The sequence below is a fragment of the Labrus bergylta genome, chromosome 3, assembly GCF_963930695.1.
Source record: "Labrus bergylta chromosome 3, fLabBer1.1, whole genome shotgun sequence".
Classification (NCBI taxonomy): Eukaryota; Metazoa; Chordata; class Actinopteri; order Labriformes; family Labridae; genus Labrus; species Labrus bergylta.
The window spans coordinates 2,769,914-2,793,021 of record NC_089197.1 but is presented as its reverse complement, the minus strand read 5'-3'; the positions used below and the strand labels follow the sequence as shown (position 1 = coordinate 2,793,021).

Genomic DNA, 23,108 nt, shown 5'->3' with positions numbered 1-23,108 from the left:
CTTTTGGCCGTATTGGGTACACGGTCCATCACTAAAAAAATGAACGACAGTTACTGATGGGTGATGGGTTTTTATGTGGTCCAGAACAGGGGACAGGTGTGTCCATATAGCAGGTGGACCTTTCTCTTTTGATGCTGAGATGGATGTAAAGCACAAATGTTTGTCCACTTCACCCACATGAAGGATCCCAGTGTGTAGAGTTGCCTGCTTCTAAGAGGATGCAAAGTGAACTGCCTGAATCTCTGCTGACAATTTACATGCATAATTCTCTGAGAAATCAATGTAGATCAAACACTCGTGAGATTTCATGTTTTTCTTGAGCTGACGGTAGTGAATGTATTGTGTTTTGATGTTGAATTGATGTCTCATGAAAACTCTCAGCTGGTTTTGAAACATCTCATTAAGGTCTCCTAGACAACTTTCCATCTCCTTTTTTACAGTCATTCAGACTGGTTGTGATTCTTTTTCACTGTCTTTGTTTTTCTTCCTCCTTTCTGCCAGTTCAGTTGTCAACTGAGTGAACCTCACCGGTGTTTCAGCATCATAGTCACTGCTGAACTGATAGACATTGCTTCTGCATTTGTCACATGCTCCATACATACATTCTTTGCTTGCAGCATCACAACTTAATGAGTTGGAGATGATTTCGAAGTCAGTTGTGCCAATAAGCTGGAGAGTATGAAGCTTCTGCACAATGAAGAATAAGTTCTCGTGAATTTTACACAGACATGTTTCTCTGTCAGACATGGATGGGTGGACAACCCAGAAAGGACGCATGAAACAGAAAAGTGCATATGACAGCTGACTTGATGGATTCTCAAGAATGAATTTGTGATGTAGGTTCTTTATGGTATCATTTAGAAACCTTTTCTGCATTTTTGCTTTTCCTGTTGTGATTTTTTGACTTTTTTCCTGCAGTCAAGCGGCTGAGATCATCTCTCAAAAAGAATTCTTTTACCTCCTTCTGGAGCTTGCTTTGTCTGGATCTATATTTTCTTCTTTGAAAAGACAGGTCCCTTTGGTTTTTCTTTCCAAACCGCTTTCTTGAAAAACCAAATGAGATCTGTGTTGTTTTCTGTAATTTGTAGGTTTTTATCCGTGATATCATCTGACACACTCTCTCTTCTTTTGTGTCTTGATACTTCTTTTTTATATTTTCTGTCAGCACGTTGTGATAAAGGATAGTTCTTTGAATTTCTGCAGGGACTTTATGTTTTCCTATTTGTTTTTGTGTTTTTGATGGAGGGGAGTCAGACACAGGTGTCAGTCTCTGGATGCGTTTCTGGTATTTTCGGACAGCAGTTGTTTTCTTTTTCAGCAAAACCTTTCATTGTTTGATTTCTCTTTGTAATTTGGAGTTCTCCCGTTTTATTTTCCGGCATTTCGCCGGGCCCTGTACTGCTGCTGCCTTTCAGCTGCTGAAAGATTCATCTCCCTAGAAGATAAATGACTGACTTCCTTATCCTGAAATTGTATAACACAGATGTACTTGTTGCAGTAAAATAACCTAGAATCAATAATAATTATCAATAATATCAATTATTGCCAAATACTTAAATGTGATATGTGACTCTGTTACGTATCGTCAACTCTGTTACGATCAAATTGTTTAAAACATAAACAGAGTTGACAGTAACAGAGTTGACATTTTCCACCATTTTGTACTTTTACTCCTTATGCTAACCTCACACCAGATATCAGCTAGCATTTCTTAAAACCAAATTTAATAGATTTTTATCATATATATACTTTTTCAATTGACTGAGATAATCACTGAATATTAACACAACAGATTTGACGAAGAATTAATCTACTGTTGATGATTTCTCAACATATTACTAAATAATGAGAGAAGAAACATGGACATACCTCACTGTCTTCCAGAGGTTTCCCACCACAGGAAGATTTAATGCAGTTTTATAACAGAGGTAACAGAGTTGACGTGAACATACGGACAGACAAAAAATATATATACTACTGTTCTAAGTTAAATTTTAAATAATACAGAAATGTAATATTTGGAAGTGCAGAAGAACCTCACAGAGCTGGTCTGCACAGTCCTTCAGGAGTCTGGAGCTGATGCTGTCGGGACCTTTTGGCCTTCCTCGCCTTGATCTTCCTCAGCTGACTTCTCACCTGATCAGCTGTTATGAGAGGCCGTCGGTGGAGGAGGAAGAAGAGGAGGAGAGGGTTGTTGAGGGGGGTGGCAGGGTACTCAGGGTAGTCAGATGGAGTTATATTAAAAAAAAATGCAACTAATTGTTGCAATTTCCGCTTGCTTCCGCAGTTTAATTGCAAAAACTCTCTGTTGGACACATATCTTATTCTTTCCTAAAGATTGAGCTAGCTCAGCACTTTGGTGTGTGAAGAGGTAGTATCTGACATAATCAGGAAGTGATCAGCAGCACATGGCTCATTTACATAACGCCAGCCTTTCTGTTCAACATACTGTCTGATCATAGTCCGTTTTGGAAAGGAGCCACAGGTCGGCTTCGAACCTTGGCTGCCCGCTCTCCAGGACTTAATGATGATGAGAAACCTCAATCTTCACAGCCTTAGACAAGTTCCTTATTTTCTTTCAAAATAAAGGTAGGTTTGTATCCGAAGAGGAAGTAAAGTAACCTAAACTTAAGGCATTACAAAATAAAAGCATTAAAAACGTTTTTTAAATGCAAAATGAGTGAATTCCAAACATGATTAAAATGTGATCAATTCTAGTGAACTATTGATTTTCAGCCTTTAAAAATGAAATCATTTGACAGCCCTTATTAATATTTAAAAAGCAGTTTAAGTACCGTTAATGTTTGTTTACTGTGTCCTGCAGATGTCCAGCAGCTGTTGGTGAGTAAAGAAGAGCTTCCACCTGAGCAGCAGGAGTGGAGTCCCCCAGGAGGACACTAAGCCCCAACACATTAAAGAAGAACATGAGGAATTGTGGCTCAGTCAGGAGGAAGAACAGCTTCAAGGACTGGAGGAGGCTGATACCACCAAGTTCCCCTTCACTCCTGTCTCTGTGAAGAGTGAAGATGATGAAGAGAAACCTCAGTCCTCACAGCTTCATCAGACACAAACTGAACAGATGGAAACAGGAGTTGATGGAGAGGACTGTGGAGGAGCAGAACCAGAGAGAGACTCAGATCCAGAGAGACGTTTACAACCAGAGACTGAGGTCGAGACTGAAGACTCTTATGAACCTGAGACTGTTGACAGTGATGATTGGAAAGAGACAAGAGAAGATCTGTCAGAATTAAACTTGAAAAATAAGAAACTAAAGACTGGTAAGAGACAACACAGCTGCTCGGAGTGTGGTAAAAGATTTAACCAGGAAGGGAATCTGACCAGACACATGTTAGTTCATACAGGAGAGAAAGCCTTCAGTTGCTCTGTTTGCAGTAAAAGCTTTACCCAAAGACAACATCTGACCAAACACATGTTAGTTCATACAGGAGAGAAAGCCTTCAGCTGCTCTGTTTGCAGTAAAAGCTTTACCCAAAGACAACATCTGACCAGACACATGTTAGTTCATACAGGAGAGAAAGCCTTCAGCTGCTCTGTTTGCAGTAAAAGCTTTACCCAAAGACAAAGTCTAACCAGACACATGTTAGTTCATACAGGAGAGAAAGCCTTCAGCTGCTCTGTTTGTAGTAAAAGCTTTACCCAAAGTGGAAGTCTGACAAAACACATGTTAGTTCATACAGGAGAGAAACCCTTCAGCTGCTCTGTTTGCAGTACAAGTTTTACCCAAAGTGCAAGTCTGACAATACACATGTTAGTTCATACAGGAGAGAAAGCCTTCAGCTGCTCTGAGTGTGGTAAAAGGTTTAGCCGGAAAGGGAATCTGACCAGACACATGTTAGTTCATACAGGAGAGAAACCCTTCAGCTGCTCTGAGTGTGGTAAAAGGTTTAACCGGAAAGAGACTCTGACCACACACATGTTAGTTCATACAGGAGAGAAACCCTTCAGCTGCTCTGTTTGCAGTACAAGCTTTACCCTAAGACAACATCTGACCACACACATGTTAGTTCATACAGGAGAGAAACCCTTCAGCTGTTCTGTTTGCAGTAAAAGCTTTACCCAAAGAGTAAATCTGACCACACACATGATGATTCACACAGGAGAGAAATGCTAATTCTGTGCAATGGTAAAACTGATCCAAAGGATTCCAACTTCACATCACTAATGTGTATATAAGACAAAAAAGAGATAAAATACATAAATCTGTATCTACTTTTTTGACATTGATGTTTTGTTGCTGACATATGAACCAGTAAGTTGGGATCAGCTATGACGTTTGAATTTAAAGTGTTTATATGAAACAGTTACAGTGTAAGGATTCTTCTTCTCTGCTGATATCTTCTTCTGTCACTCTGTTTCCTTGGATGCCTCTGTGTTGGTTAGCAGAAGTTCTTCAGACAGCTCACGCGTCACTTTGTAATAAATAAACTGATGTAGAGTGAGAAAGACTTTCATCTACTAGTGTTATTTTGTGTCGAGTGCCTAAAGTCTCTTTGGTAAAGAAAAGGAACTCAGCAGATCCTGATGCAGAGCGACCACAGTCAGATCAGGTCCAGGTTTATTTAACTGAAAACCTTTAACCATTAATAAGAATCCTGCAGTCAGAATACAAAACTCCAACTCCACTCTGACTCTCCCGGAGTTTGCTGGACATACTCAGGGGAAGAAGGAGCTGTTTAAGGGTCGGGGGCAGGCCAGTTACCAGGTCCCCCGGTTCACTAACTTCACGGCTGAACATCATGAAGTTGGGTGTGAAACTGGTAGCGCTGTGCCTGGTTGCTCTGTAAGCCATGACAGCGTAGGGGATCCTAAGGTCCCCGTGTCAGCGCTCGGCTGTTGTGGCCAGAATCTTCTGCGGGGTGGAGTTAAATGTTTCTACCGGTCCATCAGACTGTGGTCGAAAAGGTGTGTTGTGCATTTTCTCAATAACAGTGAGCCCATTTTCTGGAACACCTCGGACTCGAAGTTCCGACCCAGATCACTGTGCACTCTTTGTGGTGCACCATAACCACACACCCAGTCAGTGCTCTTTCTGCTGCCTTGTGTTTCTCCCCACTCAGGTTGCCTTCAGGTAAAGAGGGGCGGAGCCACTTCATTTGATTTTGTGCACCTGGGCACACAGGGCCTCAGTATTTAAAGTGGCTTCTTATTCTCGGGCCATTTCCCGAATAGCCACAGTTCAGTAGGCAGTACTTTTTAGTAGGAGTTTCAGTATACTGAACTTTTGTGGTCATTCAGTATGCATTGTTTGGGTCCACTTCAGCATACTGAACATTTCAGTATGGATACTAATTTCCGGGGTTTATACAATATGGATCGGATGCGTGCTTTCAGGAAATGAATTGTATTTTACCACCCACAATGCAGTGCGAAACTAAACGTAAATCGTCACTTCACGTCCGCCTCCAGGTCAAAATAAACGAACGTGGATTAATAGAATCCATTTTTAATCTAGAGTTAAAGTCCCGTCTGAAATCACTACTTTGAATTAACAACAGAAAATATAACAAATGTCTGCATTATTATAAAACCTTTCCCCCTCTATTTAAATAATGATTTAACTCTTTAAATGTGTTTTTATTGGTTTATTTTATATTCTGTATATTACTGTCTTTCATTTGTACTTTTCTTTATGTATTGTATGTTATTTAGTTATTTAATCTACCTTTTACTTGATTTACATTGTAATATTGTTTTTTGTTTACCTGACTGTATATGTGCATTACTCTTCTTGAATAAAGCTAAACACAAAAAAAAAAAAAAAACAGGTGAATGCGGCCGGTTCGGGAAATGTAAATGACATCACTTCTTTACTGAATGAATCAGAAGAAGTAGGAACAAATATCTTCCTACTGAATAGTAGGTACTAACAGTATACAGCATGGATAGTAGGTACTGTCTACTGAAAGATTGAGTATGTACTTGGCAATTCAGATACAGCCTCTGTCTCTCTCTCGTCAACACTACACACATTCACCATTACAATCACCACTGATTTACAGTTTGCACATTTCTTTGATTAGGAGGCTTTTCCTGGGTTGTGAGAAAATGGGGCTGGTCTGACTTCTGAACTTGGATTTGGCTTGATACTTGGTAGTTGTAAATCTAATTAGTTGTGTATCAGATTGTTTTTTGTAGTTTGTTTGGAACTTGATCTGTGCAGAGTGGTAAGTATCCTCTCTGACTTGTTACTGGTACAATTTGTTTGAAGATTTAAAGATTTGACTTTCTTCAGAGCATTAGTTGTACTTGTTAGTTTGACCGTCATTTTGATTAATTGATATTTCAAATTACAATGGTGTAACAAGGTTTGTTTGACAAGAGTTTTATTTTTGAGCACCCTGATCAGCAAGCCGCCAGGCAAGCAGGACTTGCCACTTTGTTATTTTGCCTTTTTTATTTTTGGTGGTAACTCTGGGGAGGGGGTGCACCAAATTCGGTGTGTTTCAGGTGACTAGGTCAGTGGTCTTCTGGGATGGTGTCCGAGTTTGGGAGACGCCTCGAGCTCGACAAGCCATTGAAGAAGTGAGGCTTAGGTGAGTTAGTTATTAGTGTAGGTGTTGGGGTGTCTCCATAAAGCTTGTAAAGTAAAGCAGCATATTTTCTTTGTTTGTTGGACTGATTACCTTGTTACATTACATTTTCTGAGACGTTTGGTTAAGTTGGTTTTTAAACTTGGTATTTAATCAGTGGCAGACTTGACTTGGAATTTTGACAATGGTTTCTGTGTATGAGTAACAATCCTATGAAAGCTAATTTTTTTAGGGGCAGGCATTACACCTCGTTTTGTTGATGCAGGTTTAACATTTGAAACAAAAAAAAAAAATAGAGCTTGAAAAGTACGAAATGCAACTCATTAAAGAGGGTAAATTTGCTTAAATAAACTGTACAGAAGCTATACACTGTATTAAAGCAAAGATATAATACAAAAAATAACAAAGGGGAACACTGTACAATGAAATGAAAATATAAATATGTTTTCTGAGAAGTCTCCTGACAAACACACGGCGTGCGTATAGACTCAGAGACGCATGTTCTCTGAAGTGATGCTCAAACCAAAGCTGCTGTTTTATTTCATGTGTAGTGAATTATTTAAAACGTATCTCCTGGTACCAGCTGGTGTATTTGTAGTTTATTGTAAGGCCAGAAGCCAGAACAAGGTGTTCTATGTTATTGCTCTGCCTCCACATGAATGATAAAGTTCACGTGTTATTTGAAGTCATGTGGTGTTTGTTCCATCAGAGCTCGTCTGTGTTTCTCCTCAGTGCGTCCCCCACAGCACCGCGATCAGTTTAGACGTCCTGAAGACAATCGAGGAGAACTTGGAGATGGAGGAATGGGTGAAACCTGCCGACGGCTCGCGCCCACTCGAAACAAAACATACACGAGGGACACTATAGAAGCTTAGTCTAATACTAAAGCTGCCGTTTTGTTTTGACTCCCAGGAGTGACCTGGCTGACGCGCCGTACTGTCGTAGGTCAATACGATCCCGTTTGCTGTTTGTCGATCAATAAGATTTCTGCAGTCGTGTCTTTGGTTTGCAGCATAATACAATCCATTTATTGCAGCACCATGAAGTGAATACAGCGTCCATCAGTTTCCATTCTTTTGAACTAAACAAACAAACAAACAATACAGCTGCGGTTTCTCCATGCCGCCTGCCGCCTCAGCGGTCAAAAACCATAAGCCCTTCCGGGGTCAAACACCTCCCGTACCTTGACAAGTGACGTACATATATACCTGTGACTTAAACAATAGGACAGCGACACCCAGTGGCACAATAGTGAAAATGATTTACAGCTTGACCCAAAAACATGAATATGGCTCTTACACTCCGGTCCCTAATTGTTAGTGACAAGTGGAGCTAACAATTCACAAAATACAAACAAAGAGCCACAAACAAAAACAATGCCATTAATGCATTATCATTAAACATCTTCAGCTGCATTCAATAGACAAAGTTTGGTGACTGGTCTTTCTAACACATTAGACTTTGTTTTAAGGCGAACAGACCGAACAACACCATGTTTGTCAGGAAATGTTTTTCGATCACTCGGCCGAGCAGCCAAGAGCCACGAGGGGCAGTTGAATCCATGACAATGACAATGTCTCCAGGCACAAGACTCCTCCTTTCTCTGTTCCACTTTTGCCGTTCTTGAAGCAGAGGGAGGCACTCCTGAACCCACCGCTTCCAGAACAGATCCCAGATGTATTGAACCTGTCTCCACCTTCTTTTTGCATACTGGTCCTGTTTCACTGGTCCCGCAAATTATTCTTCCTGGGATGGTAAACACCATGATGGGGGATATACCAGACTTTTCCTTCTTCACAGTCCATCTGATGTTGAGGGATTTTCTCTGCATATCTTTTACCAATGACGTCATTGAAGAAGTTTGCGTACTCCTGATGAAACTGTTCATCTTTCTCAAAACTTTTTGTGAGCCCAAGAATCCTTTGCTTGGCCACCAATAGATTATTTGGAAGCATGGGCTGCTCTTTCCTAAAAGGCATTTTCAGGCTGTAATGCCCGTCCACCTGCTTTGCTGAATGATTGACAATTTCTTCCGCTTCCGTCGCTGTGTGATGTGGCCGCCGGTTGTAGCAGCTCCCGTTGTCCGTGTCGTTATATCGTATTTTTTGATTAGTTATTATTTGTTTTTATTGTGTGTTTTTTGAGTATTAGTTTAACCTATTGTGTGGAAATGGCTACTTTTGCTCTTGGAACTTTTTGCACTGTTTTTCTGTTACTTTGGACACTCTATGTAACGGAGAGCAGCGCACAGCTGAGTGAGGGCATTGTGTACACACGTGATCAGCTGATGGCGCTCTCCAAGGTGCTACTGCCCGGAGCAAGGCCTGTATTTCCGGGGGAGCTGAGGAGGCGACGCCGGGGTTGTAGAGCTGGAGCTAAGAGATGAGCTAAGAAGAAAAAACATAAGCCTAGAACGGGAGGTCTTTGGGCAATAAGACGGACAAACTCGACGCGCTTGTTCAGCACCAGTGGGAATACTGCCAGTGCAGTATTATGTGCTTCACGGAGACATGGCAGCACTCGGACATCCCGGACCACAGCGTGGCGGTACCCGGCTTCAGGAGTTTTCGGGGGGACAGGGACGTTATTAAGAGCGGTAAGAAGAAAGGTGGAGGGATTGCACTGTATGTGAGTGAGAGATGGTGTAATCCTGGCCATGTTAGTGTGAAGGAACGTCTCTGCAGCCCGGACATTGAACTGTTAGCTGCTGGAATGCGCCCATATTACCTGCCCAAGGAACTCACGTACGCCATTGTTATAGCTGTTTACATCCCACCGTCAGCTGATGCCGAGTCTGCGAGTGATGCACTTCACTCTACTGTTTCACAGCTTCAAACTAAGCATGGGCAAATCAGACCACAACCTGGTCCTACTGACACCAGAGTATATCCCCCTGGTCCAAAGACAGCCTTTGACCACAAGGACTGATAGGAGGTGGACACAGGAGAGCAATGAGGCACTGCAGGACTGCTTTTAGTCCACATACTGGGATGTACTCTGCGAGCCACATGGACAGGACATTAACAGCATGACTGACTGCATCACAGAATACATTAAATTCTGTGAAAACACTGCTTTACCGGCCCGGACTGTACGCTGTTTTCCTAACAACTTCACACCTCACTGCACCCCCCCCCCCCCCCCACCCTGTATTTTCTCCCTCCCCCCAACCCACCTCAAACAACACCCCTGTACTTCACACCTTACAGCCTCCCTTTGTATTTTCTCCTTCCCCCCCAACTCCCCATGGTGAACTCTTTGGACTCTGGCCCCGCACCACAGGAATGCACTTCCCCCTCTGAGGTGAATTGCTCCAACTCCCCCTGACTCTTACAACTGGGCAGGTGAAGAGACAGCTGGAGAAACTAAACATTAGCAAGGCTCCAGGCCCGGACGGCATCAGCCCAAGGGTTCTGAAGACCTGCGCCAGCCAGCTGTCTGAGATTCTGCAACACCTCTTCAACCTGAGTCTGAGCCAGGAGAGGATACCGGTGCTGTGGAAAACGTCCTGCTTGGTCCCGGTCCCAAAGAAGACGACACCATCTGACCTCAGGGACTATCGACCAGTGGCTCTCACATCTCATGTGATGAAAGTGTTGGAGAGGCTCGTCTTGACCCACCTCAGGCCGCAGGTGAAACCATCCCTTGACCCTCAACAATTTGCCTCCCAGCCACACCCGGGAGTGGACGATGCCATCATCTACCTGCTGCAGCGTGCTCACTCACATCTGGAGGGAAACGGCTGCACTGTGAGAATCACCTTTTTTGATTTCTCCAGTGCATTAAACACCATCCAGCCACAACTGCTGGAAGAGAAGCTGCAGTTGATGGGTGTGGACTCGTCCATCACCTCCTGGATTACTGACTACCTGACAGACAGACCACAGTTTGTCCGACTTGGCAGTGTTCAGGCTGGAATGGTGGAGAGTAGTACAGGAGCTCCACAGGGACTGTGCTGTCTCCTTTCCTTTTCACCTTGTACACCTCTGACTTTCATTACAACTCCAGGTCTTGCCACTTGCAGAAGTTTTCTGATGACTCTGCGGTGGTGGGGTGTATAAGTGATGGGCAAGAGGGGGAGTACAGAGAGCTGGTGGATTACTTTGTGGAGTGGACAGGAAGAAATCACCTGATTCTGAACTTGGATAAGACCAGGGAGATGGTGATCGACTTCAGAAGGAAGAGGAGAGAGCTACCACCGCTGTGCATCCTGGGAGAGGATGTGTCTGTGGTGGAGGAGTACAAGTACCTGGGTGTCAACATAGACAACAAACTGAACTGGAAGGCCAACACTCAGGCTGTGTACAAGAACAGGGGATGAGCCGACTCTACTTTCTGAGGAAGCTGAGATCCTTCAACGTGTGCAGCAAGATGTTGGAGATCTTCTATCAGTCTGTTGTGGCCAGTGCACTGTTCTCTGCTGTGGTCTGCTGGGGGAGCAGCATTGGAGCTGGTGACACTAAGAGACTGGACAAACTTATTAAGAAGGTCTGCTCTGTGATAGGCTGCAAGCTGGACTCTTTTGTAGTGGTGACAGAGAGGAGGACTCTAAACAAACTGTTATCCATTATGGATAATCCTGATCACCCTCTGCACACCCTACTGGACAAACAGCGGAGCAGCTTCTCTAACAGACTGATCCAACTTCGCTGTCACAAGGACAGATACAAGAAATCTTTCTTACCGAAGGCCATAACTCTGTACAACAGTTCACCTCATGCGAGCAGAGAACTGTCATCATGATAATATCTGTCTCTCCATACTGTAATCTGTTCTGCACACTCATGCACTTTAACTTATGTCAATACTGTCCATTTCCAACTCTGTTTTTGCACATTTACATTTAATCTTTCATATTTAATTTACAACCATTTCCAACTCTGTTTTTGCACATTTACATTTAATCTTTCATATTTAATTTACAACCATTTCCGACTCTGTTTTTGCACATTTACATTCAATCTTCCATATTTAATCTTCCTATTTAAGACTAGTAATGCTTAGTTAAATCCTGGTTGTATATATTCACATTGTTATTTCTTATATTTCAAATATCTTGATTGAGTTTTCATCATATAAACACAAAATACAAAAATAATAATAATAATAATGAAACATAGAAAACACCAGGGTTGGCCAGTAATATTCCACAATGCCACAAATGGTATAGAAATGTGCAGAACAAGTAAGACTTGTCACTGTGGCAGTGACAGTAATACCTGATAAAGTGCAATAGCCCTTCCCACCCTCCCATCCCCAGCTGTCCTTAAAAAATGAAGGCTCACCACACAGAGTCAGATCTTATTTTTTATGTCAAGGGCCGGATCAAAGCTCATCTCATGATGATTTAGTTTGAGTGTTATGAAAGTAAGTTAAGAAAGGTTCCCATGTCTCATAGAATTTCTTCCTCAAGCTTCTGAGAGAAAAACGTAACATCTCAAGTTTGAGACAGGACATTACATCCTGACGCCACTGGTCAAGTGTGGACAGGGCAGCACTCTTCCATTTCAGCAGGATTGCACGTCTGGCCAAGAGCAAGGCAAAAGCGACCATGCGGTGTTCTGTAGAAGTCAGGTGGGGGTTATCTCCCCTAGCAACACCAAACAGGGCAAGGGTAGGGCTAAGGCTTATATTTTTCTTTAATATTGTAGATAAAGTATGAAAAATGTCATGCTAGAATTTCTGCAATTTGGGACATAGCCAATACATATGTATCAGGGTAGCATCAATATAATTAAGATTAAGATTTAAGATTTACTTTTATTGATCCCTGCAAAGGGAAATATTAGTTTTTACACTCTGTAGGTCATGAACACACACATGCAGAAACAGGATCCTATGGACATGCACTAATGGAGAGATGTCAGAGTGACGGAGCTGAGTGAAGTGATCTGGTACCTCTCCAGCTGCCAGACCAACTTCCATATTTGGTCCGCACCGGGACTTGAGCCGGCGACCCTCCGGTTCCCAACCCAAGTCCCTACAGACTGAGCTACTGCCGCCCAGACTGAGCTACTGCCACCCAAATTGCATTTGTCACAGGTGGGAGTTATATCGGGGTACATGCTGGACAGCTTAACCTTGGACGTGTGAGCCCTGTGGACCACCTTAAATTGAAGTAGACAGTGTCTAGCACAGATTGAGGATTTATGTATTGATAAAAGAATGGAATCCCATTGGTCATCAGAGATATGTCCCAAGTCCTGTTCCCAGGCCGTCTTAATCTTGTCCAGTGGTGAACATATCAGCATCAAAATGATATTGTGTAACTTGGACAGCGCACCTCTAGACAGTGGGTCAAAGGAAAGAAAGGTATCTATTGGGTTAGCTATGGGTACTGAAGGGAAACAAGGCACGTGCGAACGAACATACTGTCTGACCTGTAAATACCGAAAGAAGTGCGTTTTGGGTAAATTGTATTTCTCAGTCAATTGATTAAAGGAAACAAAACAACCGTCTTCAAACAAGTCCGCAAACGATCTGATGCCCCTTTCATGCCAAGTCCGAAAAGTTGAGTCAGAGCGCGAGGGGGTGAAGAGATGATTTGAGGCAATCGGACTCAGAAGGGAAAAGAATTCGTATCGAAAGGATCTCCTAAATTGGGTCCACACCCGAAGGGTATGACGTACCACTGGATTATCCAGTGATTTTGGTAAGGGGCAGTCAAGCGGCGCACCGAGGAGTACAGGGAGGGAGATGAATCGGCATGAATTTAGCTCCAGGGATGTCCAGTCTGGACCGTCGGACTGGAGATAAAAGCGAGTCCAAAAAGCAATACAACGAATATTGGTAGCCCACTAGTAGTGACGGAAATCAGGGAGCCCCATACCTCCATCCCTTTTGGGTCTCTGAAGCAGAGCTTTGCTAATTCGAGGCCTCTTGCCCTGCCATATATATGAGGAGATAATGGAATCCAATGAAACAAAAAACGATTTTGGAACAAGTACTGGGACACACTGAAACAAATATGTAAATTTTGGGAGAACATTCATTTTTATGGAGTTTATTCGCCCAGCGAGCGATAATGCGAGGGGGGACCACTTTGATAGTGATGTTCTGACCTGGTTTAACAAGGTTATAAAATTGTCTTTCAAAATGTTCTTAAATTGTCGGGTAGCAACCACTCCCAAATAGGTAAATTGTCTCTCTTCAATTTGGAATGGAATGCCACTGTAGTCTAAGTCAAACGCCTGTCTGTTAATTGGAAACAGTTCGCTCTTGTGCATATTGATCTTGTATCCAGATATAGATCCAAATTGCTCAAGCAGGGAGAGAGCTGCTGGAAGCGAGGTATTTGGGTCTGAAACATATAATAGGAGACCATCTGCATATAAAGACACCCTATGCTCTGTACCCCCTCTCCAAATACCAGAGACACCCTGGCTGTTCTGAAGAGCCATTGCGAGCGGTTCAATCGCTAGATCAAAGAGATTCGGGCTCAGTGGGCAACCCTGGCGGGTTCCACGACCCAGTGCGAAGGGCTGAGAGATTGTGCTGTTTGTTTGAACTTTAGCAATGGGAGAAGCATACAATAATTTAATCGAGGCTATAGGTAACGGACCTAATCCAAAATTTTCCAGAACTTTAAACAAATATTTCCACTCAGCGCGATCAAACGCCTTCTCTGCATCTAGTGTCACGACACATTCGGGGACATTACTAGAGCTTGAGTATAGAATGTTAAATAAATGTCGGACATTGAAGAAGGAGTGTCGGTTCTTTATAAAGCCAGTCTGACCCTGCGCTATTATTAAGGGGGTAACTTCCTCCAACCTGTGTGCTAGTGTCTTAGCGAGGACTTTTGCATCTGTGTTGAGCAGGGAGATTGGCCTGTACGAGGCACAGTATGTGGGATCCTTACCCTTTTTAGCTATAAGAGTTATACGAGCCTCATTCATCGACTGAGGAAGTGAGCCTCGCCTAAGAGACTCAAAAAAGACAGTAGCAAGGCGTGGAGAGAGGAGTGTTGAAAATTTCTTGAAAAATTCAGCTGGGAAGCCGTCAGGGCCAGGGGACTTCCCGGATTGCATGGATGATATAGCCAGGGCTATCTCCGCCTGAGACAGAGGAGCCTCCATTTTCTCCACCAACTCTGGCGGAATGGTTGGGGTGGACAAAGGGTCAAGAAAGGCCTTAATAGCGGCATCGTCACCATTAAATTGTGAGGTATACAGTTGGGAGTAAAAACCTTTAAAGGTATCATTTATCTTAGTGGGGTCTAGAGTGGTATCACCACTGTCTGTGTGAATACTTGTTATAAGTTGTTTAGCCCTTAGTCCCTTTAGTTGATTAGCCAGCAATTTCCCAGTTTTTTCACTATGTTCATAGTAGGTGCTTTTACTTTTTAACCAGAGATTTTCCGTTTGGTAAGTGGTGAGAAGGTTAAACTTAGTTTTCAGTTCCAATCGTTGGTTATATAGTTCTGGAGTTCGGTTAAGTGCATATTGTCGATCAGTTTCTTGGATTTTAGATATCAATTCCAGTTGGTCCTTCTGAGACTGTCTTTTCTTATTTGCAGTGAATGCTATTATTTGTCCTCTTAAGTAGGCCTTAAATGCGTCCCAGACCACAAGAGCAGAGACATCCGGGGTACAGTTAGTTTCAAAGAAAAAGCTAATCTGTTCTTCTATATATTTAACAAACTGGGGGTCTGAAAGTAGGGTTGGGTTGAGACGCCAGTCCCTCGTAGGCCGTGGAGCGTTGGGAAATAGCATTGACATCACAACAGGGGCATGATCAGATATGACGATACTGTGATATGTGCAGGAATGGACCTGAGGAATTAGTCTGTTGTCAACAAAAATATTGTCTATTCTGGAGTAAGTGTGATGGACATTTGAAAAAAAGGAATACTGTCTCGCTCTAGGGTTGAGGAATATAACTGAAATCCCAAACTCAGAGATTAAAGACTGGATACATGAGGCAGATCTACTCACTACCCCTGGTCTGCTGGAAGAGCGATCCAGGGTCGGGTCCAACCAGCAGTTGAAGTCCCCACCAAGTATTAGATAATGTGTGTCTAGGCCATTGAGAAGAGAGAAAAAACTATCAAAAAAGCTAACATCATCAGCATTCGGAGCGTAGACATTGGCAAGGATAACTTTTGTATTAAATAGTTTCCCTGAGACAATTATAAATCTCCCATTTTTATCAGATGTGATATTGTCTGGTTCAAAATGTAAATGCTTGGCAACCAATATAGAACATTCTTATTTTTTATATCTTTTAGTACTTAATTACTTTGTAGTTAATATTATATTGTGTTTAGATTTGCTAACATTGTGTTTTTTGTATTGTGTGTTGGATAACCTGCTATACTACATTATATAACTGCACTCTGCATTACTGTGGTACAACACTGCCTCTCGTCTCTGCTGTTTACATTACTTGCTGCTATTTATCATACCAAGTCACGTTATTCATCACTTGTCACTTTATCTTGTCATTCTCTGCAAATACTGTCTCAATTTCCATGCATAGTTAACTTCATCATTCATTTTGTACTTGTATATACCCCCTGTTTTTATTTTTATTTATCTTATCTATTCTGTTTAATGTGTATTTTGAGTTTACTTGTCTGTGCTGCTGCAACGCCCGAATTTCCCCTCTGGGGATCAATAAAGTATTATCCTATCCTATCCTATCCTACCTCTGTGAGTGCTGGAAAATGTCACAGGTGGGGATGCGTACTTAACCCTTTGACTTCCACACTAAGAAATCCATTTGCAAAAAAATATTTGTTGGTAAAATTGTGTTCCTGCCTCTTCATTAAGCAACATTTCAGTTTATATTTTTCGGATTACTCAATCAGGAAGCAGATATGCAGGTCAACCAGCTGGTTGACTGTTTAGGGTTACTTTGGATATGAATGGATTTCTTTCATTTCTGCAACAAAATGTTTAGTTTTTTCATATGTAAACATCACAGAGAGTAGAACTTGTTAAAATAACTTATAATTTATTCAACAAATGAAATGAGTAGCAATGGTTAGAAAAGGTGAACAAAATAAGAAATGAGTGACTTGAGCCAGGCCGTTTGCGTAGACTGGCAACTCAACCGAGCTGTTAACCATGTTTTGTGAGGAATCGTAGATATATATTTTGTTGTCAAATTTATTTCCTTCAACTAAAATATGATTGTTAGAGGGTCTATAAATGATATGTGAATATATATATTTTTATTTTTTACCCAGACATTTGCTCTTATTCTGTGAGACTTCTGAGGAGCTGTGCAGCGCAGAGTCACTACCGGTATTTTCCACAGTTTTAAGACAATGATAATTATGTACAGCAGCGCCACCCATTGGACATAATCTGTGTTACATACACTATTCAATGAGGTGAATGAGGATAAACAGACAAAGATAGGTTTCCAGAGTTTTAAATACAGCAATATGGTGGCGGGAAAAAGGTCAACCGCGTGGTTACAATGCAAGTCAAAGGGAGGGGAGGTGTTCTGTAAAGGGAACTAAAGCGGGTTGTTTCCACCCGGACCATTGAGTGTGTAACACAAGGTGTGAGTAAACGTTCCTGCTGAGCAGACACGTGATTCTCCGTGTGTTTATTAATGATCGTTAGGGTGCTAACGTAACAGTAGATGATCAGAGTAAAGTTGTAAAGACGTCAGCGCTGAGTTGAGTTTCCCCTCTGTGACTCTTGGATGTGTGTAAGATGGCCGGGTTTAAGGATCTTAAAGAGTTATTCAGTCGACGGCTGCTCGCTGCGGTTATCAGAGATATAACAGAAGAAAGAACAACAAGTGGATACGAAGAGGAGCTCCACCGACAAAGAAAACTGCTGGATGTGATTTTAACTCCTGAAATCAAGCTACAGAGAACAGGTTGGTTTTCTTTCCACTGCTGGAAACGTGTTTCCTGCTCATGTTTCAGATAGCAGAGCCTTTAGCTAACTTCCACAGACGCACACAGCACAGTGTTAGCTGCAGCTAGCTCCTGCTAACAACATCATTGAGTTTACTGGACTAAAAGACTCTTTAAGTCTTCACCTATTGAATCCAGCAACGGATCTGGTTATTGGAGATACGTTTTAGAAACCTTAACAATATGCTATTCAATTGTATCTTTGGGCACACAAACTTCAGGCCACCCTCTGCATCAGACTGCGGTCAAGCCAGCCTCCACTTCAGAAACGATAGTTTATTCTATCTTCTTTACACGACGGCATCATGTCATTTCTGTCTCTACATGGTCGTTTACAATTCTCCTCTGCTCTCTGTGTCACACACACACACACACATTTTATTAAAATAAAAATAAAATAAAAAGCCAATTTCAATATAATACACATTTGACTCGTTCAAAAAGGAATAAGAAGAAGCCTAGGCTTGTCAAGTCCTACCCCCATTCTTCACCATTAACAAATGCAAAATCCAATCAAATAAACTAAACAGACAATACAAAAAAAAATACTCCAATCGAGTGATTAAGAAAAACAAAACAAACCAAAAAAAAAGAACAAAATGAACAGGCGCCATTAACAGCTGTGAGATTTACATTCTCCTTCCTCATTTCTGAACTTTTCAAATTGGTCCGAGCATAATGCTGTTTCAAGTTTAGTTTCCCTCTAAAGTTATAACCCCCCTCTCTGTCTTTGAACACTTTTTGTCTGTTTACAGGTAGCAGCTTATTTTTTGCTTTACACATTATTTGTGTAGTCTTAAATTCTACCAGATCCCCAAACTTTAAGGTGTGTAAAGTCCTCCAGTCCTGCAGCGCCTCAGTGGCCTCCTTAGACCACTTCTTCACATACCTGGTTGTGGGGGGTTGTTTTTTCACCATAGGTATGTAAATGGGCTGCAGTCTCACCAGGTTGTGGTCTGAGCGGCCCAGAGGGGGGGAGGGGTGATGATCTGTATGCATCCTTGGTGTTTGCATACAGTAAGTCCAAAGTTTTATTGTCCCTGGTATGGCAGTCAACATACTGAGTGAAAGTAGGGAGAGTGGCAGACAGGGAAGCGTGATTCAAGTCTCCTGAGATGAGAATAAGAGACTGGGGGTGTGATGTCTGTAGCTGAGACACTACACACACACACACAGGTGAGCACACTTTCACCAGCGGAGGCCTGGGTGTGCACAATAATAAAAAGTCCTCAAGAACCATCAGAAAATAAAGTAGGCCGCTTAGCTTACTTCAGACTTTTCTGGGCATGTCTCTCTCTCTGCCATTACTCAGAAAATGCGCTGTGACCATGCTGCATTCAGGGGTGCTCAGACAATGAGAGATGCATTCAGGGGTGCTCAGAAAAGGGAGTTGCAGGAACAAAAACTAAGCTAGACAGACCGTTAAAAGTTGAAATAATTGTTTTGACTGCTGTTATTCAAAGAAACACATGAACACCATGATCCCTTTAAGGGTCTGTGCCCCCCACCCCCCATGGTGTTTTCATGAATAAATTAAAGGAATCTTTTTCAGTTATTTCAAAATGTTTCTTCAGTCTCAATTTGTAAAATAAATCGTGAAAGAATCGTATCGCGAACCCAGTCTCGTGAATCATTACATCCCTACATCAAAGTGTGTGTAAGAACGTAGTTTAATGAAAAAAGTCTTGATTTTTTGTATTAAAAAAAATGCAAATAATTGTTGCAATTTCTGCAATTTAATTGCAAAAACTCTCTGTTGGACACATATCTTATTCTTTCCTAAAGATTGAGCTAGCTCAGCACTTTGGTGTGTGAAGAGGTAGTATCTGACATAATCAGGAAGTGATCAGCAGCACATGGCTCATTTACATAACGCCAGCCTTTCTGTTGCCGTTTTGGAAATGAGCCACAGGTCGGTTTCGAACCTTGGCTGCCCGCTCTCCAGGACTTAATGATGATGAGAAACCTCAATCTTCACAGCCTTAGACAAGTTCCTTATTTTCTTTCAAAATAAAGGTAGGTTTGTATCCGAAGAGGAAGTAAAGTAACCTAAGCTTAAGGCATTACAAAATAAAAGCATTAAAAACGTTTTTTTAAATGCAAAATGAGTGAATTCCAAACATGATTAAAATGTGATCAATTCTAGTGAACTATTGATTTTCAGCCTTTAAAAATGAAATCATTTGACAGCCCTTATTAATATTTAAAAAGCAGTTTAAGTACCGTTAATGTTTGTTTACTGTGTCCTGCAGATGTCCAGCAGCTGTTGGTGAGTAAAGAAGAGCTTCCACCTGAGCAGCAGGAGTGGAGCCACATTCTGGACCAGGAGGACACTAAGCCCCAACACATTAAAGAAGAACATGAGGAACTGTGGATCAGTCAGGAGGAAGAACACCTTCAAGGACTGGAGGAGGCTGATACCACCAAGTTCCCCTTCACTCCTGTCTCTGTGAAGAGTGAAGATGATGAAGAGAAACCTCAGTCCTCACAGCTTCATCAGAGACAAACTGAACAGATGGAAACAGGAGTTGATGGAGAGGACTGTGGAGGAGCAGAACCAGAGAGAGACTCAGATCCAGAGAGACGTTTACAACCAGAGACTGAGGTCGAGACTGAAGACTCTTATGAACCTGAGACTGTTGACAGTGATGATTGGAAAGAGACAAGAGAAGATCTGTCAGAATTAAACTTGAAAAATAAGAAACTAAAGACTGGTAAGAGACAACACAGCTGCTCGGAGTGTGGTAAAAGATTTAACCAGATAGGGCATCTGACCAGACACATGTTAGTTCATACAGGAGAGAAAGCCTTCAGCTGCTCTGTTTGCAGTAAAAGCTTTACCCTAAGAGGAAATCTGACCACACACATGTTAGTTCATACAGGAGAGAAACCCTTCAGCTGCTCTCTTTGCAGTAAAAGCTTTAACTTAAGAGGAAATCTGACCAGACACATGTTAGTTCATACAGGAGAGAAACCCTTCAGCTGCTCTGTTTGCAGTAAAAGCTTTACCCGAATAGGAAATCTGACCACACACATGTTAGTTCATACAGGAGAGAAACCCTTCAGCTGCTCTGTTTGCAGTAAAAGCTTTACCCTTAGACAAAGTCTGACCACACACATGTTAGTTCATACAGGAGAGAAAGCCTTCAGCTGCTCTGAGTGTGGTAAAAGGTTTAACCGGAAAGAGACTCTGACCAGACACATGTTAGTTCATACAGGAGAGAAACCCTTCAGCTGCTCTGTTTGCAGTAAAAGTTTTACCCTAGGACAAAATCTGATCACACACATGTTAGTCCATACAGGAGAGAAACCCTTCAGCTGCTCTGTTTGCAGTAAAAGTTTTACCTTAAGAGGAAGTCTGACAAAACACATGTTAGTTCATACAGGAGAGAAACCCTTCAGCTGCTCCGAGTGTGGTAAAAGGTTTAACCAGAAAGAGACTCTGACCACACACATGATGATTCACACAGGAGAGAAATGCTAATTCTGTGCAATGGTAAAACTGATCCAAAGGATTCCAACTTCACATCACTAATGTGTATATAAGACAAAAAAGAGATAAAAGACATAAATCTGTCTCTACTTTTCTGACATTGATGTTTTGTTGCTGACATATGAACCAGTAAGTTGGGATCAGCTATGACGTTTGAATTTAAAGTGTTTATATGAAACAGTTACAGTGTAAGGATTCTTCTTCTCTCCTGATATCTTCTTCTTTCTGTCACTCTGTTTCCTTGGATGCCTCTGTGTTGGTTAGCAGAAGTTCTTCAGACAGCTCACGTGTCACCTTGTAATAAATAAACTGATGTAGAGTGAGAAAGACTTTCATCTACTTGTGTTATTTTGTGTCGAGTGCCTAAAGTCTCTTTGGTAAAGAAAAGGAACTCAGCAGATCCTGATGCAGAGCGACCACAGTCAGATCAGGTCCATGTTTATTTAACTGAAAACCTTTAACCCTTAATAAGAATCCTGCAGTCAGAATACAAAATAAAGAAAATCTCAATGACACCTGAACATGCACAGGATTAATTAAGAGTGCAGAGGCCACTGGGCACCTAACTGCTGCAGCCTTTGATCCCAAACTGAATGACAACACTTGTAGATGTCATCTGGCATTCTGGATTTACTCAACATATTGTTAGAAGAAACAATAGAAATGCATTATAGCCTTCAGTGTGTATAATTAAATGGTATGTGGAAAAAACACTTCAATTGTGTGTATATTTGTTCTGTTATCATTTCTCTCTTTGGCTTCCTTTTTGCTGCTTCACTGACTCCCCCAGTGCATCTCTGGCAATCCGATGATCCAACTCCACTCTGACTTTCCCGGAGTTTGCTGGACATACTCAGGGGAAGAAGGAGCTGTTTAAGGGTCGGTGGGCAGGCCAGATACCAGGTCCCCCGGTTCACTAACTTCACGGCTGAACATCATGAAGTTGGGTGTGAAACTGGTAGCGCTGTGCCTGGTTGCTCTGTAAGCCATGACAGCGTAGGGGATCCTAAGGTCCCCGTGTCAGCGCTCGGCTGTTTTGGCCAGAATCTTCTGCAGGGTGGAGTTAAATCTTTCTACCGGTCCATCAGACTGTGGTCGAAAAGGTGTGTTGTGCATTTTCTCAATAACAGTGAGCCCATTTTCTGGAACACCTCTGACTCAAAGTTCCGACCCAGATCACTGTGCACTCTTTGTGGTGCACCATAACCACACACCCAGTCAGTGCTCTTTCTGCTGCCTTGTGTTTCTCCCCACTCAGGTTGCCTTCAGGTAAAGAGGGGCAGAGCCACTTCATTTGATGTTGTGCACCTGGGCACACAGGGCCTCAGTATTTAAAGTGGCTTCTTATTCTCGGGCCCTTTCCGAATAGCCACAGTTCAGTAGGCAGTACTTTTTAGTAGGAGTTTCAGTATACTGAACTTTCGTGGTCATTCAGTATGCATTGTTTGGGTTAACTTCAGTATACTGAACATTTCAGTATGGATACTAATTTCCGGGGTTTATACAATATGGATCGGATGCGTGCTTTCAGGAAATGAATTGTATTTTACCCACAATGCTGTGCGAAACTAAACGTAAATCGTCACTTCACGTCTGCCTCCAAATCAAAACAAACGAGCGTGGATTAATTTAATCAATTTTTAATCTAGAGTTAAAGTCCCGTCTGAAATCACTACTTTTAATTAACAACAGAAAATATAACAAATGTCTGCATTATTATAAAACCTTTCCCCCTCTATTTAAATAATGATTTAACTCTTTAAATGCGTCTTTATTGGTTTATTTTATATTCTGTATATTACTGTCTTTCATTTGTTCTTTTCTTTATGTACTGTATGTTATTTAGTTATTTAATCTGCCTTTTACTTGATTTACATTGTAATATTGTTTTTTGTTTACCTGACTGTATATGTGCATTACTCTTCTTGAATAACGCTAAACAAAAAAATCAAAGAAAACAGGTGAATGCGGCCGGTTCGGGACACGTAAATGATGTCACTTCTTTACTGAATGAATCAGAAGAAGTAGGAACAAATATCTTCCTACTGTGCGCGCCTACTGAATAGTAGGTACTAACAGTATACAGCATGGATAGTAGGTACTGTCTACTGAAAGATTGAGTATGTACTTGGCAATTCAGATACAGCCTCTGTCTCTCTCTCGTCAACACTACACACATTCACCA

At 41.9% G+C, this 23,108-nt stretch overlaps 2 protein-coding genes across 2 annotated transcripts; both read left to right on the top strand.

The window, feature by feature from the left end:
* The first annotated feature begins 2,931 nt into the window (after window positions 1-2,931).
* Window positions 2,932-4,466, top strand: LOC136178556 (gastrula zinc finger protein XlCGF57.1-like). Its single transcript, XM_065952485.1, has one exon. The coding sequence runs from the start codon at window positions 3,080-3,082 to the stop codon at window positions 4,130-4,132; it is 1,053 nt and encodes a 350-aa protein (XP_065808557.1). The 5' UTR covers window positions 2,932-3,079; the 3' UTR covers window positions 4,133-4,466.
* Window positions 4,467-17,094: 12,628 nt separating this feature from the next.
* On the top strand, window positions 17,095-21,621 carry LOC136178555 (gastrula zinc finger protein XlCGF57.1-like). The gene is made up of 2 exons (XM_065952484.1): window positions 17,095-17,390; window positions 19,683-21,621. Exons 1-2 carry the CDS (start codon window positions 17,222-17,224, stop codon window positions 20,912-20,914), a joined length of 1,401 nt encoding a protein of 466 aa, XP_065808556.1. The 5' UTR covers window positions 17,095-17,221; the 3' UTR covers window positions 20,915-21,621.
* Window positions 21,622-23,108: the final 1,487 nt, after the last annotated feature.